The sequence below is a fragment of the Staurois parvus genome, unplaced genomic scaffold (genome assembly GCF_062004578.1).
Source record: "Staurois parvus isolate SC_StPar_1 unplaced genomic scaffold, SC_StPar_1.0 ptg000525l, whole genome shotgun sequence".
Taxonomy (NCBI): Eukaryota; Metazoa; Chordata; class Amphibia; order Anura; family Ranidae; genus Staurois; species Staurois parvus.
Window position 1 is genome coordinate 11,122,582 of NW_028318321.1, and position 15,474 is coordinate 11,138,055.

The window sequence follows — 15,474 nt, forward strand, 5'->3', positions numbered from 1 at the left end:
CAGTGATACCAATGATGGGGCACTATTCCTCCCAGTGATACCAATGATGGGGCACTATTCCTCCCAGTGATACCAATGATGGGGCACTATTCCTCCCAGTGATACCAATGATGGGGCACTATTCCTCCAAGTGATACCAATGATGGGGCACTATTCCTCCCAGTGATACCAATGATGGGGCACTATTCCTCCCAGTGATACCAATGATGGGGCACTATTCCTCCCACTGACACCAATGATGGGGCACTATTCCTCCCACTGACACCAATGATGGGGCACTATTCCTCCCACTGATACCAATGATTCCCACCCTCGGCTTATACTCGAGTCAATAGTTTTTCCCAGTTTTTTGTGGTAAAATTAGGTACCTCGGCTTATAATCGGGTCGGCTTATACTCGAGTATATACGGTATATGTTATGGAAAATATAACCCAGCATGTTTACAGCCAAAGTTCACACAATATTTGTTTTACCATTAGTGCGGTTAATCACTTTATATTTTGGCCATTAGGAAACCTATGCAACTTCTGGGCTGGAGGCCCCTGTGAGTATTGCAGCTCATTCAAACTTTGTGTCGGCAACATACTGGGTAGAAAGGGCTGATGATTTGCCAGAGGAAATTTGCAAGGCAGCTACGTGGTCAAGCTTTTCTATATTCTTCCGGCACTTTAGGATGGATTTGTTGTCCACTTGACAGCAGTGGTTTAGTCCACTTCACAGCAGTGGTTTAGCAGGAAGATCCTGCAAGCTGTTGTCCTGCCCTAGGGCAAGTACTCCTTTAGCATCTCCAGGTGCTGTCCTAAAAGATGAATGGGGAAAACCTTAGACTTGCCAATTAATGGTATTTCTCTGAGGCTTTCAGGACGGCATCTATTACCCACCCTTATTGTTTGGTGTTTTGTCCTGTGTTCTATTTTCCAGCATGACTTGAGGTACTGTTCTACAACTGAGACACTGGTGGAAGTATCCTGCCTTTTTAAAGTGTGGTATCGGTGTGTTTCCTGGGAAAGTGGGTGGAACTATGCTTTCTCCAGGTGCTGTTCTGAAAGGTACCTAGAAATACTGTTAAAGGTAAGTCTAACTAAGGTTTTTTTTTTTTTTTTTTTGAGCAGCGGCTTCCTCCATGGTGATCTGCCATGGACACCGTGCCTGTTCAAATACTTCTGCATGGTTGACTCATGAACAAGGATCTTTACCAGTTCGTGATGACTTCAAGCCTTTAGCTGTTACTCGTGGGTTTTTCTTTACCTCATTGAGGATTCTGCGCTGTACCTTGGGAGTCATTTTGACTGGGTGTCCACTTCTAGGAAGAGTAGCCACAGTACAGTACTAAACTTTCTCCATTTATGGACACTTTGTTGACTCATGAATGCCCAAACACTTTGAGATTGCTTTTCATCCCTTTCCAGCCTTGTGCAGGTCAACTACTCTTGATTGTATGTCTTCAAAAAGCTTCTTTTTCTAAGGCATGTTTCACAGCAGCTGACGCTTCTTATGAACCGCAATCTTGTTCAGCATAATGAGTGTCTTTTATCAATCAAAGTACGTCTAAACCACATTTCCATGCTCATTTCATTAATGCATTATATGGATATGCCTCCCCAGACCACCACTGACCCACCATCAAAATGGTCATGCTGAACGATGTTAAAGGCAGCATAACGTTCTACACGGCTTCTCCAGACCCTTTCACGTCTGTCACATGTGCTCAGGGTGAACCTGCTCTCATATGAGAAAAGCACAGGGTACCACTGGCAGACCTGTCAATTCTGGTGTTCAGTGACAAATGCCAATCGAGCTCTATGGTGCCGTGCAGTAAGCACAGGACCCACTAGAGGATGTCGGGCCCTCTGGCCATATTCATGAAGCCTGTCTTTGGTCAGAGACATTCACACCAGTGGCCTACTGGAGGTCATTTTGTAGGGCTCTGGCAGTGCTCATCGTGTTCTTCCTTGCACAGAGGAGCAGATACCAGTCCTGCTGATGGGTTAATGTCCTTCTACGGTCCTTTTCAGCTCTCCTAGAGTAACTGTGCTATCCTGAAGGAGTTGGATTGCCTGTGCAACCTCTGTAGGATCCAGGTATCGCCTCATGCTACCAGTAGTGACACTGACCCTAGCCAAATGCAAAACTAGTGAAAAACAAACGGAGTAGGGAAAAAAATGTCAGTGGCCTCTACCTGTAAAACATTTCTGTTTTGGGGCTTGTCTCATTGTTGCCCATCTAGTGCATCTGTTGTTAATTTCATTAACACCAAAGCAGCTGAAACTGATTAACAACCCCCTCTGCTACTTAACTGGCCAGATCAATATCCCAGGAGTTTAATTGACTTGATGCTATACTCTGATTAAAAAGTGTTCCTTTCATTTTTTTTGAGCAGTGTACATTAATATACACTCAGTACCCAACCATAAAATTGGGATCTTTTCAGAGCCTAAAACGGCTCTGTGATATCCGCCATCAGTGGGCTTTAGCTGCTAGTTTTGAAAAGAAACCACTCCTGTGATCTGTAAGAGAAGTACAGCCAAAATAGCTTTGACTATACTTCAAGTATTCAGAGCCTTTAATTAGTACTTTTTTTGAAATACCTTTTGGAAGCAATTACAGCCTCTAGTCTTTTTTGGGTATGACATGACAAGCTTTGCACACCTGGATTGGGGGATTTTCAGCCATTCTTTGCTAACCTTCTGAAGCTCAGTCAGGTTGGATGGGGACCCTCGATGGACAGCCATTTTCAGGTCTCTCCAGCGATGTCTAATAGGGTTCAAGTCAGGGCTCTGGCTCGACCACTCTAGGACATTCACAGAGTTGTCCATCCTGTATCAGATTGCAACATAAGAAATGTGGAAAAACGAAGGAGGTTTGAATACTTTATGAATGCACTATATATGTGTGTGTGTGCTTGTATATATTTATATTAGACTTACATTTCACACAGAATAAATAATATACACTTATTTTTTGAAATGTAGCAAAATACATTTTTGCCCAAATTTTATGAAAAACTATTTGCAAAGTGTGTGTGTATAGACCAGTGGTCTCCAAACAACGACCCGAGGACTGGATGCAGCCCCTTGCTAGCCTTTATCTGGCCCTTGGGGCACCATTCCTTTACCGATGCCCACAGTGGGGCACCGATCTGTCACCGACACCCACAGTGTGGCCCCCCTAAAGGCTGAAGGACAGTAAATCGGCCCTTTGAATAGTTTGGAGACCCCTGGTATAGACTCCTCAGTTATAGAGGTCATGCTACAGTTATGGACCAATTTGGTTAGGAGGCCACCTGCTATCCGCTTTTGCCGTCACCCTTCTTATATGAAAATGTTTTAAAATATAGGCTTTTGTTAAAATTTGTTTTAGGATTGTTGAACTACTTTTTAAATGAAAAAGACAAAAAAAGTTGCAATGAAAGAGCCATTTGTATGACGTAGACAATGGGGCAAGTGCTTTCGATCTTGAACAAGGTTATGAACTGCTGGTTTGAAGGAGTGATTATGTAAATCATACAATAAGTGTCTCTCCTGTTTTTAAAGTTCTACTTCAGCATGGTGCAGATCCAACTATTCGTAACACAGACAACCGGACAGCTTTGGATTTGTCTGATCCGTCGGCTAAAGCAGTGCTGACAGGTAATGAAGGTTTTTATTAATTGTTTTTTTCTTTTGTTGTGTGCAGCATGTTTTATATATTTCTGGCTAGAAAATAGATGTGTGTATGCAATTCATTGCCTGTGAGAGGTGATTGTACATTTGTCATTTTAAAATTACTCTGTAACCTAATCTGTATTTTTGTTTTGTTGTATTTACTGTGATTGTAAAATGGTTTTGCCTGGTACAAAAAGACTTGTTTTAAAAACCCTGTTTGTGTATATGGGTTATACTTTCATACACCACATGCTTCTACTTTTACTGATCCTTCTCACAGGGCAGGTCTGAATCATTCAGTGCATTAAAAACCATGCACTCCCCATGTGACCTGATATCTTATCTCAACAACTGCTAATCAGTGAGCTTGCTTGATTGTAGTGTTGATCTGTTCTACCTCTGGGGGCTAATCTACAAACTGTATATTTTAATATAACAAAAATGTGGAAGAATAGCGACATAGGTCACAATGAAAGATTGCCATTCTTTAATGTATGCACTGCAATAGTAACTCAGAATATGCACTCACTGAAAATGCACTATGCGATCCCTTTTTATTATAGTATGTTTGACAGTTGTCCTAAAAGACTGTGAAATTAAAACCATTTGTCTCTGCAGGGGAATACAAAAAGGATGAACTTTTGGAAAGTGCTCGGTATGTATGCTTACATAAAATGTCATGAAAATATATGATGTTTTATTCTCTCTATAGGTGTGTATTTTATTCAAAAAAATTAGTCTACAGGCAAAATAGCATTCTTGATTTTTGATGTACCTGCAGTATTAAACCTTGAAGTCTGACACCCAGTGTATCCAGGAATTGATCCATGCCATTTTTTTAATCCAGCAGAACTGTTTAATGGACTACTTTTGTGAAAGATGGTGAAGGGTGCATACGAAATTAATTTTGGACATTTTTTTTCACACAGGAGTGGAAATGAAGAAAAGATGATGGCATTGCTCACGCCACTTAATGTTAACTCCCATGCAAGTGATGGAAGAAAGGTAACCTTCAGTTTGCTGTAATGGTACCTTCTACAACTTGTGTTTTGTGAGCTGCCTTGTCTACCATTTCTAAACTCCCATGGTAAAGTTAAAATATTCACTAATTAATAAAGGCTCATGGAGATTAAAGTTTGTGTTACCTTTTGTACATAGTTTTTTTACATAACCGTATTTAATAATAGACTTTATTTACCCAAAGACTAAGCCTTTTGCATTTGGTGTTTTGTGTCTTAATAGTATTCTTTTCTATATCTGCAGTCAACCCCTCTTCACTTAGCTGCAGGCTATAACCGTGTCAAAGTTGTACAGCTGTTACTTCAGCAGGGAGCAGATGTTCATGCCAAGGATAAAGGGTATGGCAACACACATCCTTTCAGCCAATTCTTGTTATAAGGGCACTGCAGCATCAAGAGGTTCTTGTTAATGTATTGCTGCTTTGATCTAGTCAGGCGTGTTTATGGAAAATATCTGTGGACTTTCCTTTTGCATTCTGCTTGTTTAATTTGCAATGATTTTTGCTACATGGTTGAACATCCCCATTTGCTTATTAATTAGAGAAAACTCTCAGCTGTTCATGTGCTTCCCAGTTGTAACCATCTCTAGTACAAATATACTTATATTCTCCACTCTCAGCTCTGTTATATGCAGTACCTATCTAGTAATGTGTGTACTTTAAACCACAGCATAAAGGCCGGGCTCACTCTTTTGCACTACAGTAATTCGCATTATGCTGTACCATTCATTTTTAATGGCACCCAACACACCTGCAGTGTACCCCAACACACGGCAATGCCCTGTTGTTCCTTTTGGGCTGTGTCACAAAAATAGTGCATGCCCCTTTTGGGCTATCCACTGCCCGCAGGACACTGACGCATAGTTATAACAGCTGTTATGTGAAAAGTTCTGATGACTTCTTTTCCTCGTGTTGACGGAGCTTTCAGCCACAGCCAACATTGTTGCTCAGGTGTTTTGTTTTTTTTTCCTATTCTTTTAGTGATTTGGTGCCACTTCACAATGCGTGCTCATATGGCCACTACGAAGTAACAGAGTTGCTTGTAAAGGTAATTGCGTCTTTAGTTTGTCTATTATGCTGGATTACAGTGAACAGTTAACCACAGGTTTTGCATGTTTATGCTCTTACACTAGTTACTGACATACTCATACTGGAGAAGTGATAGAATGGATATATAATTAAATGTAAACTTAATGGCATAGTCCACATTTGCAGTGCAGGACCTCACACAGCTGCACAGAAAAAAAGGTAATATTGCAGGGAAATGCTTGATTCAGATAAATGGAGGGGAGGGGGGCATTGAAGATTTTCATGTTACACCCTAAAATATAGGTGGATGTGACATGAAATATACAGTAGCCACAAAAGTGAACTAGGCCTTTTACCATTTTTAACTAAAGCTAAACCTTGTTTTTTTTGTTTGTTTTGGTAGAGAAGGGAATGTTGAAGACCCTTGTAAGATTGTGTTTTGTTTTTTTGTTTTTATTAATATTTTTTTTGGGGGGGTGGGGAGGTTCCCACCATCTGTTTCCCATTAGGGAGATTTCACTTCCTTTCGAGACAGCAGGAAGCGAGATAATTTCTCCATTGTGAAGAACAATGTCTTAGATTGTTGTCACTGTAACATTTGTCCCATTGGAACATTCCCCCACCATTCCTGTTTTGTTGGCCCTCACTTTATTACCAGTAATGTGATCCCCAGGACAAATGGCGGTCATCCCCATGTTGGGCCCACAGACCGCAATAGAAACCTGACATGGGTGCTAACCCCTCTTCACAACTAATATAAACATTTTGGCTTTGGACACCCTTTAAGGCTATTTTAAAGGTAGACGTTAATAGGAAAACTAGTTTGGTTCCTTGACCAGCAAAGCAGAGAGCCTTGAGGTAGTGTGTTCTCCAGGAGAGGTAAGTATTTCAGGCCTTTGTTTCTTTACTTAACCATACAAGTTAGACTCTTGACATTGCTATTTTTAATGTTTTAATTGAACGTTTGGTATTTTGTGTGTTTGTACATATCCTGAGTAGTGATTACCAAAATGGTGAGGGGAGAATCATTGGGCTTTGTGCACACTGTTGTACCGAAGCCGTTCAGTGTGCAGAGCCTGTGTAATGCCTCCTTTGGGACCTTCTGTCACTGTGTACAGCCACCCATTGAGATGAATGGGAAGAGACAGTTGTGTGCCAGTCACCGACATGCGCACTGGTGTATTGTGTGTGCTCAGAGCATCTGTCAGTGTGCATTGGGTGCTTTATGTATATATGAATATTAAACACATATGTAGTTTTGTTTTAAAATCAAGTTGAATTTTTTTTTTTCTTTTTGTATAACCTTTGAAACATGTATCCTTTCTAGTTAGGATTTGATCATAATGGATTATTACGGTACAATGTTTTTTTTCAGCATGGTGCCTGCGTCAATGCAATGGATCTCTGGCAATTCACCCCTCTCCATGAAGCAGCATCTAAGAATCGTGTTGAGGTATGCTCCCTCTTGCTTAGTTATGGAGCAGATCCCAACATGCTCAACTGCCATAACAAGAGTGCAGTAGATCTGGCCCCAACACCACAGCTTAAGGAACAATTAGCATGTAAGTTTTGTTTTTATTTGTGACCAATTCCTAAAATTTGCCCCCAGATAATTCTATTGCATCGGTAACGTTATTAGTAGTTGTCAGTGATGACACACACAAAGACTGTCTATTGCTGTTCATTATCATCAGTGTAATTTTATCTTTTATTTTTTTTCTTTATGCAAAAATGCAAATACATTTGTGATGTAATTTAAACATAAAGGAGTATAACAACTGGAAATATGAATGATTAATCCTTGTGTCTACAGCCTGCCAGCTGGAAAATTTCTCTTTGCCAGGTATCTGTTGTGTTTCTACTGTGGCAGTAGAACCATCTAAGGATGTTTTTGTTTTTTTTTTTGTTTTTTTCTTTTCAAATGCCAGCTTAGGTGGTGTTCCCTTACGTGTCATGGTGGTGTAGCATTTGTCATCTAGTATATTCTATATAGTAATAACTTGGTTTATTATGTGTCTAGATTCAACAATTTGGTAGTGTGCGATGTTAACTGAATCTGATCTATTTTCTGATTTGATGTATGCACAAGTAGGGAATCTGTTATATTTCCTTTTTCGCAGTGTACGTGTCCCAAAAGGCAGTTTGATTTGTTCTATGTTTTTAGGAAAGTTCCTGTAAGGTCCAAATAGATTAAACCTGTGCGTAGCTTCAAGCTTTTTAACCTCTTCCCAACTAGGTGCGCAAAATCACGTGTATATATACATGATTTTGCTTTTCTGGGTAGGGGACGCGCGCCCTACCCTCTTCGCCATTCGCGACTGCGGCTATCAATCACCAGGGCCCGGATAGTGATTAGTCGCCTGCACCCATTGATTACCGATTTTGTTTACTAACAGTTCTCCCTGTCAGCTCGGGCACACAGCCATCCAAAGTGTGCTTACAGTGAAGCACACAGACACTACCCCACAGTAAAACACACCCAGCACACAGTTAACCCTTTGATCACCCCTCATGTGAACCTTTTTCCTGCCCAGTGCCATTAGTAGTGTCAGTGCTTTTTTTTTTTTTTTTTTTTTTTTTAGCACTGATCACTGTATTGGTGTCACTGGGGATGTCAGTGACACCAAGTCAGTTCCCTGCAGTGTTAGAATGTTCGCCGCAGTCCCGCTATAAATCTCTGATCGCCGTCATTAATAGTAAAAGAAACAAATCCCAGTATACATACCACCATTTGTAAGCGCTATAACTTTCACGTAAACCAATATACACATATTGGAAATTTTTTTTTTTTTTAAGCAAAGCCGTAGCAGAATATATTTTGGCCTAAATTTAAGACTTTTTTTTTTTTTTTTCTAATAAAAAAAATTAAAAACACAGGCGATCAAATACCACAGAAAAAGAGCTCAATTCGTGGAAAAAAATGGATGTCAATTTCATTTGGGTGCAGCTTTGCATGACTACGCAATTGTCAGTTAATGTATCAGTGCCATAATGCAAATAATGGCCTGGTCAGGAAGGGGGATAAATCCTCAGGAGGGCAAGTGGTAATTTTGGGGGTTTTTTTGTTTGGGTTTTTAAAATTTTTCATTCTGGAGTTATCCCATTTTCACTGTGTGACTATTTCAGTGAGCTTCCCATATTTTACTGCAAGTTCTGTGAAATGTGTGACCCAGCAGTACCTACTCGCTGGACAAATGTGTCACAGAAGGGAGTAAATGTGTGGGAATCTTTCAGATTAATAGAAGGCTAGAAATAATTGAAATAGAACATGGAAATGAATATCCAAATTAACATTTTGACCTTAGATACACTGTAATATTTACATACTTTGTTTCTGTATGTAGGTATAGTTCCATATGTATTTAAGGTTGGCTGTGTTTGCTTAATGCATACAAAGGATCTGCTTTCTTCATGATAGTGTCACATACTGGTCTTGGCCTATTGCACCCCTTTCTCAATGCTGGTCTGTCAGGTCTGAGCTTTTTTTTTTTTTTTTTTAAATGTTTTTTTGCCGCTGAGATTTCCTCAGCAGTTTCTAACAGAAGTAAGTATGGATGACTGCAGTAAAATATAGATATAGTTGCTTGCGGGGGTGAATCTACTAATTGGTGTGTGTGTATATAAAAAGTCTACACACCCCTGTTAAAATGTCAAGTTTCTGTGATGTAAAAAAATTAGACAAAGATAAATCATTTCAGAACTTTTTCAAACTAATGTGACCTATAAACAGTACAAATCGGTTCAAAAACAAACTGAAATCTTTTAGGGGTTGGGGGGGGGGGGGGAGTAAGCATAAACTAAAATGTGGTTGCATAAGTGTGAACACCCTCTTATAACTGGGGATGTAGCTGTGTTCAGAATTAAGCAATCACATTCAGAATCATGTTAAATAGGAGTCAGTACACACCTGGTCTGGGAGGCCTACAGCAACATAAAAGGGGCTGCGGGAATATCTGCCAAGTACTGGCTGTGTGGTACAATAGACAGCAATGTCCCGTATTCTTCATATGTCTGGGTAAGGGGTAGAGTGGCAAGAGACAGAGAAAAACATCCAAGCCCAGCTAAATTTTGCAAAAACCCATCTGAAGTCTCCCAAAAGATTGAAAATGGTCTGATGAAACCAAGTTTGACCTTTTTGGCCATAATTTCAAAAGATATATTTGGCGCAAAAACGCTGCACATCACCAGAACACCATCATACCCACAGTGAAGCATGGTGGTGGCAGCATCATGCTTTGGGGCTGTTTTTCTTCAGCTGGAACTGGGTCCTTAGTCAAGGTAGAGGGAATTATGAACAGTTCCAAATACCAGTCAATATTGGCACAAAACCTTCAGGCTTCTGCTAGAAAGCTGAACATGAAGAGGAACTTCATCTTTCAGCATGACAACGACCCAAAGCATACATCCAAATCAACAAAGGAATGGCTTCATGAGAAGAAGATTAAAGTTTTTGAATGGCCCAGCCAGAGATCAGATCTGAATCCAATGGAAGATCTGTGTGGTGATCTGAAGAGGGCTTTGCACAGGAGATTCCCTCGCAATCTGACAGATTTGGAATGTTTTTGCAAGGAAGAGTGGGCAAATACTGCTAAATCAAGATGTGCCATGCTGATAGGCTCATACCCAAAAAGACTGAGTGCTGGAATAAAATCAAAAGCTGCTTCAACAAAGTATTAGTTTTAAGGGTTTGCACAAATTATTTTAGTTTTTTATTTTTACTCCCCCCTAAAAGATTTCAGTTTGTTGTTCAACTGACTAGTTAGAAGAAACAGAGGTACTACAAATGGAATTTATAAGCACAAAGATTAGGTACACGTATAAATAAAATCAATATTGCTTTATTTGACATTGTCACATATAGATCATATTAAAGACCTATTTGGTAATATCCCCGCAATGAATGTCCCAGCGCCCACCATGTACAGAAGAAGCACAAACAGTGATGAGGCATGGAAAAGACCACCAGAATGATCCTATAGGGGGGTGAGGGACATTCTGATGCTGGAGAATTGGCCCGACATGATTTGCGACTGCCGTCGCTTCCTCAGGGGCTATTTGTATATTTAAAAGAGATACATAAACTTAGATAACAAACCGAAAAAGTCATACAGAAATGATACAAAGCTCATAAAGCATGTAATACACTTACATAGAATCACATTATGCACCAGACAGTCATGAGCTCCCCAGTCAATGAGAGCAGGCCTCCTCTGGGTATCCAGTAGGGCAGGAACCATCCAGGGGGCCAGGCATGGGGGCGCCAAAAAGGAAAGGCAGGCCAGCACCCAAAATTACCTGAAGTGACCAAATTCCACCTTAGAAGAGTAGGGAGCCAAAGAGACCCTAAGTAGAAATATATATATGTAGGTATATATGTGTGTGTGTGTGTGTGTGTGTGTGTGTGTATATATATATATATATATATATATATATATATATATATATGTATGTATGTATATGTGTGTGTGTATATAGATAGAGATATATGTGTGTGTGTGTGTGTATATATATATATATATATATATGTGTATATATATGTATATATATATATATATATATATATATATATATATATATATATGTATATATATATATATATGTATATATATATGTATATATATATATATGTATGTATGTATATGTGTGTGTGTATATAGATAGAGATATATAGATATGTATGTATATAGAGGCTACAAATCTCATCCTAGATAGAATGGTATTAAGGTATATAAGCGTAGTTAAGTACCTTCCCACAGCAGAGTTTATAGGTGACATTAAAGGTAGAAAAAGTTCTGAAATTATTTCTTTGTCATTCTTTTACATCACAGAAACCTAACATTTTAACAGGGGAGTGCAGACTTCTTATATTGTGTACACACACTCACTATGGATATAGTCGCAAAACAAATGCCACAAAGTATGTGCATATTGAAAATATTGTATGTTTTTAGGGTGTTGGTAGCCATGAGATTGTGGTCAGAAGATCCTAGGGAATAGTGATTTGTTCTTTTGAATAATTTGATAGCGTGTGTGCATATTGGCTGAGTGCATATTTACACAGCAAGCAGAGAAATCTGTGCAAAGTACAAACCTGGTTTTTGATTCTAGACACCCTCCATCCCAACCAAGGCTGTTCAGCCAGGGAATAGCATGCATTGCAGATCACCCATAGTCCCAGGCTGGCTGCAATTATCCTATTCGGATAACCATGCCTCATGTTTTTGGAGACCATTTATTTATTGTATTTTTTATTCATTCATCTGGAACCTAAATGATAGTGATAAACAAAGTTATGTAAGAGTCCCTATCCAGACCGCTAATACAAGACTGCATTTTGACTGTTTTCCATTTCTCTAGATGAATTTAAAGGTCATTCATTGCTGCTGGCAGCAAGAGAAGCAGATGTAGCACGTGTGAAAAAGCACCTGTCACTGGAAATAGTCAACTTCAAGCATCCTCAAACTCACGAGACTGCCTTGGTGAGTTTAATAAGAGTACCACTTTAAAGCCATTGGGAAATTACAAGCTTAAAACGAATTATATGAACAATTTTTTTTTTTAAATAATCAGTTCATTGATTTCTCCATAGTAAACAGATTCTCAATTTTTTTAATTTTGTAACTCGTTTGGATCTGGTTGTTGAGAGGAAACGCCTAATAACAGTTCTTTGAAATTATCAGATTCTGCTGATCACTTTTATGAATGAGCTACAGATCTGCTAAATCAGACCCCATGTATTGGTGGCATTAAGGCATTTGGCCTGTTATGGTGGTCAACCAGTTATGTACCATTAGCATTTCTCATACAGGAGTATATAAATAAATCTACATGCCAAAAAGAACAGAGTAAACTTGTGGATCAACAAAGTAATTATGCTTTTTTTTTTTTCCGGATAAGTGTAAAGGCTTTAGAATAACTGGCCTTCACAGACTCTCCATTTCATTTCCTGTACTACCCTTAAAGTACCTCTAATGTAGGACAAGTTTTCTACTTTCTCATGAGACCGCTGCGCAACGCCTCTGCTTGCCTGGAAAAGCAGTATACGTCATAATGTAAAGTGAAGAAACACAGATTCTTGTCTTTCAGCTTAAAACCATTCATAGGTCATCTGACCCAGCTTCCCAGTGAGATTTGACTCCAGGGAATGTTTTTTTTTTTTTTTAAATATAATTTAAGATAAGCAAAGAGAAATGTTGCTCGATATTTTTTTCATTTTAATTTGGTGAATTACATTGATGTGCTTAATAAGGTTAAATTTATAGATGCACACCCACACACACATATGTTAAGGATGTTTACCAAATTCCAAAACTCTTGACCATTTGCCAGGAAGTCTACTGTGTTACAGCTGGTTTGCAGGAAGCCTTAGTTACCAAAAGAGGAGATTACTCTAAATTAAGTTCCCATTAGTTCTGTAGTTTCAAGTCTGCAAAAGGACTTGTGCATTTGTAAATACTTTTCCCCATCCATTAAAGGACATAGGGATTTAGATACAGGCAGCCAAATTATACCACTGCCTAGAGGGGGTTAGGACATTGGAAATGGAATACCTTCTCCTCTACCCAGGTTGCTTCTTTTTTGCAGTGAAGTAAAACAAGAAGAAGAGCACCAACCTTGCGCATTACCTCAGTAACCAAAATTTATTTAGTAAAAGAATGGTACTCACAAACAGCAAATAAAAACAGGCATGCAAGTCCTTCCAGGGACTTCAAAGGCAAGAGGCCAGCGCGAATCCCATCATGGGGGTAGACACTCAGTACAGCTGACGCGTTTCGAAGGTCATGCCTTCTTCCTCAGAGCTTCTTTTTTGCATGTATACTACTAGTGTGGATTCTTTCTCTTTAGTAGTAATCTTACTAGCCTTTTCAATTTTGTTTTTTTTTTCCTTGTTGACTTCACATTTTCTTGCTACAACACTGGTATTTTTTTTTCTTTGTAACCTCAGTCAGTTTTCCATGCTACACAGCTTCTTGAGCTGATCATTACATAGCAGCTGTTCAGATTGACAGCCCCTCATCACTAGCTTTGAAGGCCGTACCTGAACTCCGCTGGGCTGGACGTGCAAAGATAGCCTAGAATGTGATCTTTGGACACTTTCTGCATTGTAGCTCTTTCCAGACTTTAGTGTACTTGTGAGTATTAGTCTCAGAGGGCTTTCTTGGTCCAGGGCTGTGACACAGCTGGTTGTGGCTGTGGCTGTTTCTGATGATTCCTTTTAATAGGTAAGGCCATTCAGGCTGAAGCACATGGAGTCATCTCATTATTCCACTGTTGGGCTCTGTATCAAATTTCCCACTACTACTGGTTTTACTGCAGTAAGGATTAGGTCTGAGAGAGCACTGATGCATGTCTGCTGGGTGGAGTGTTGGGTACGCACGCCACACCCTTTCCCTCCATTCATAGGGCTGCTGCTCTTGAAGCACCTTGTGCATTTGTAGTCTGTTTCCACTGCTTGCCTACAGTGGCTTGGTTTGTGAGTGGGTGAAGCTTTACTTCACCTTGGGCCTTGTTCCCTACTGCTATGCGGGCACAACATGTCTTCCCAAAGCACACAGCTCCACTCTTGACTTTTTCTGTGTCCAGTTACTGGAGCACTCTGCCCGCAGAGGCTGTCTGGTGCTAACTTTAACAGGATGTGTCTCTGATTCTACTGAGCCAATAAATTGATCCAGGCCTGCACTCCCATGTTGCCGTGTTATATTCAGAGACCGAACAGTCTCCTGCAGTTAACTGGTGTATGCAGAAGGAGGTTTTTTAACCTTATTGATGCAGTGCGTATTACCCTGCATCTGGAGGATCAGCCTACTGATCAAGACCCTGGGGCTTTTAGAGCTCCTGCAACTACATAGGTGCTGTTTGAGTCATTTCTTATGTGGATTGGAAACACCCAGAAGGGTCCTGGGTCCCATCTGAAAATGTGCCAGAACATTTCCCCTTTTAATGAAGGATTTGTGAATTGTTTTTTTTTTGTGCCCCCTGTGGAAGTTCCTGTGATCCATATTAAACACCACTAAAAGAGTGCAATGTGTGCTTACCTTTTGGGATTTTGCTGACATACCTTTGAATTTCCTCCTTACATCCAGATGTGATTAATCTGATTTTGCTTTCCATCCTATGTTGGCAGTAGCCATGATCTATCAGTTGTCAGAGTGGGTAGAGTTTCAAAAAAGGTGATTCTTTCACTATGGGCAGTTGGTTCTTGTTTCAAAGAGTGGCTGAAGCAAATGTCTGAATGCTTGTGCTTTAGTTGTGACTTCTTAAGAGCCCCAATGCTTGCATCTCACATGAAACGGAGGTCTGCTCAAATGCATTGGGCGCTCTGGCTATGTGCACTGGACGCTGATGAGGCATTCAAGTAACATCTGATTTGCTTACCCTTCAAGGGACATATCTCTTTGGATCTTCTCTTGGCACCATCAAAAGCAATGCCATGGGTGGACAGAATGTCTACCTGTATCATTGCAGGAGATCATTGGAAGAGGTAGAGGTATTCCACCCTCTTCCCTACCCTGCTTTTTTTTTTTTTTTAGTACTTGTAGGTCTACCGAACCTAACCCTCCATTTAGGCCATAGGCCATGGATCCAGAGGCCTGTTAACCTCTTATGGACTTTCTACATAAAGGTACATCCCCACTAGTGTAAGTACAGACCAGTTCTTGGGTGGTTTGCCTCTTTGGCATTGCGTGCTCAGAACCACCACTTTTAGCCTGTTAACTAATGCTTTGTGTTTGGCATCTTCTTCAGCTACCCCTAATCTTTGACCTTGTGCTGTTGGATTCTGC

The 15,474-nt window shown here is 40.0% G+C and overlaps 1 protein-coding gene across 3 annotated transcripts in view; it reads left to right on the plus strand.

Moving 5' to 3' along the window:
• Positions 1-15,474, plus strand: part of LOC149451743 (poly [ADP-ribose] polymerase tankyrase-2) — a 94,767-nt gene that overhangs the window by 28,573 nt on the left and 50,720 nt on the right. For 2 of the 3 annotated variants that reach the window (XM_089690343.1, XM_089690342.1), the window contains exons 3-10: positions 3,535-3,630; positions 4,264-4,300; positions 4,575-4,650; positions 4,909-5,003; positions 5,645-5,711; positions 7,068-7,254; positions 7,506-7,535; positions 12,050-12,171. In XM_089690343.1, coding sequence (XP_089546469.1) covers positions 3,535-3,630; positions 4,264-4,300; positions 4,575-4,650; positions 4,909-5,003; positions 5,645-5,711; positions 7,068-7,254; positions 7,506-7,535; positions 12,050-12,171 — 710 coding nt within the window. The remainder of the gene's footprint in view (positions 1-3,534; positions 3,631-4,263; positions 4,301-4,574; positions 4,651-4,908; positions 5,004-5,644; positions 5,712-7,067; positions 7,255-7,505; positions 7,536-12,049; positions 12,172-15,474) is intronic. The other variant, XM_089690344.1, reaches the window with a different exon arrangement.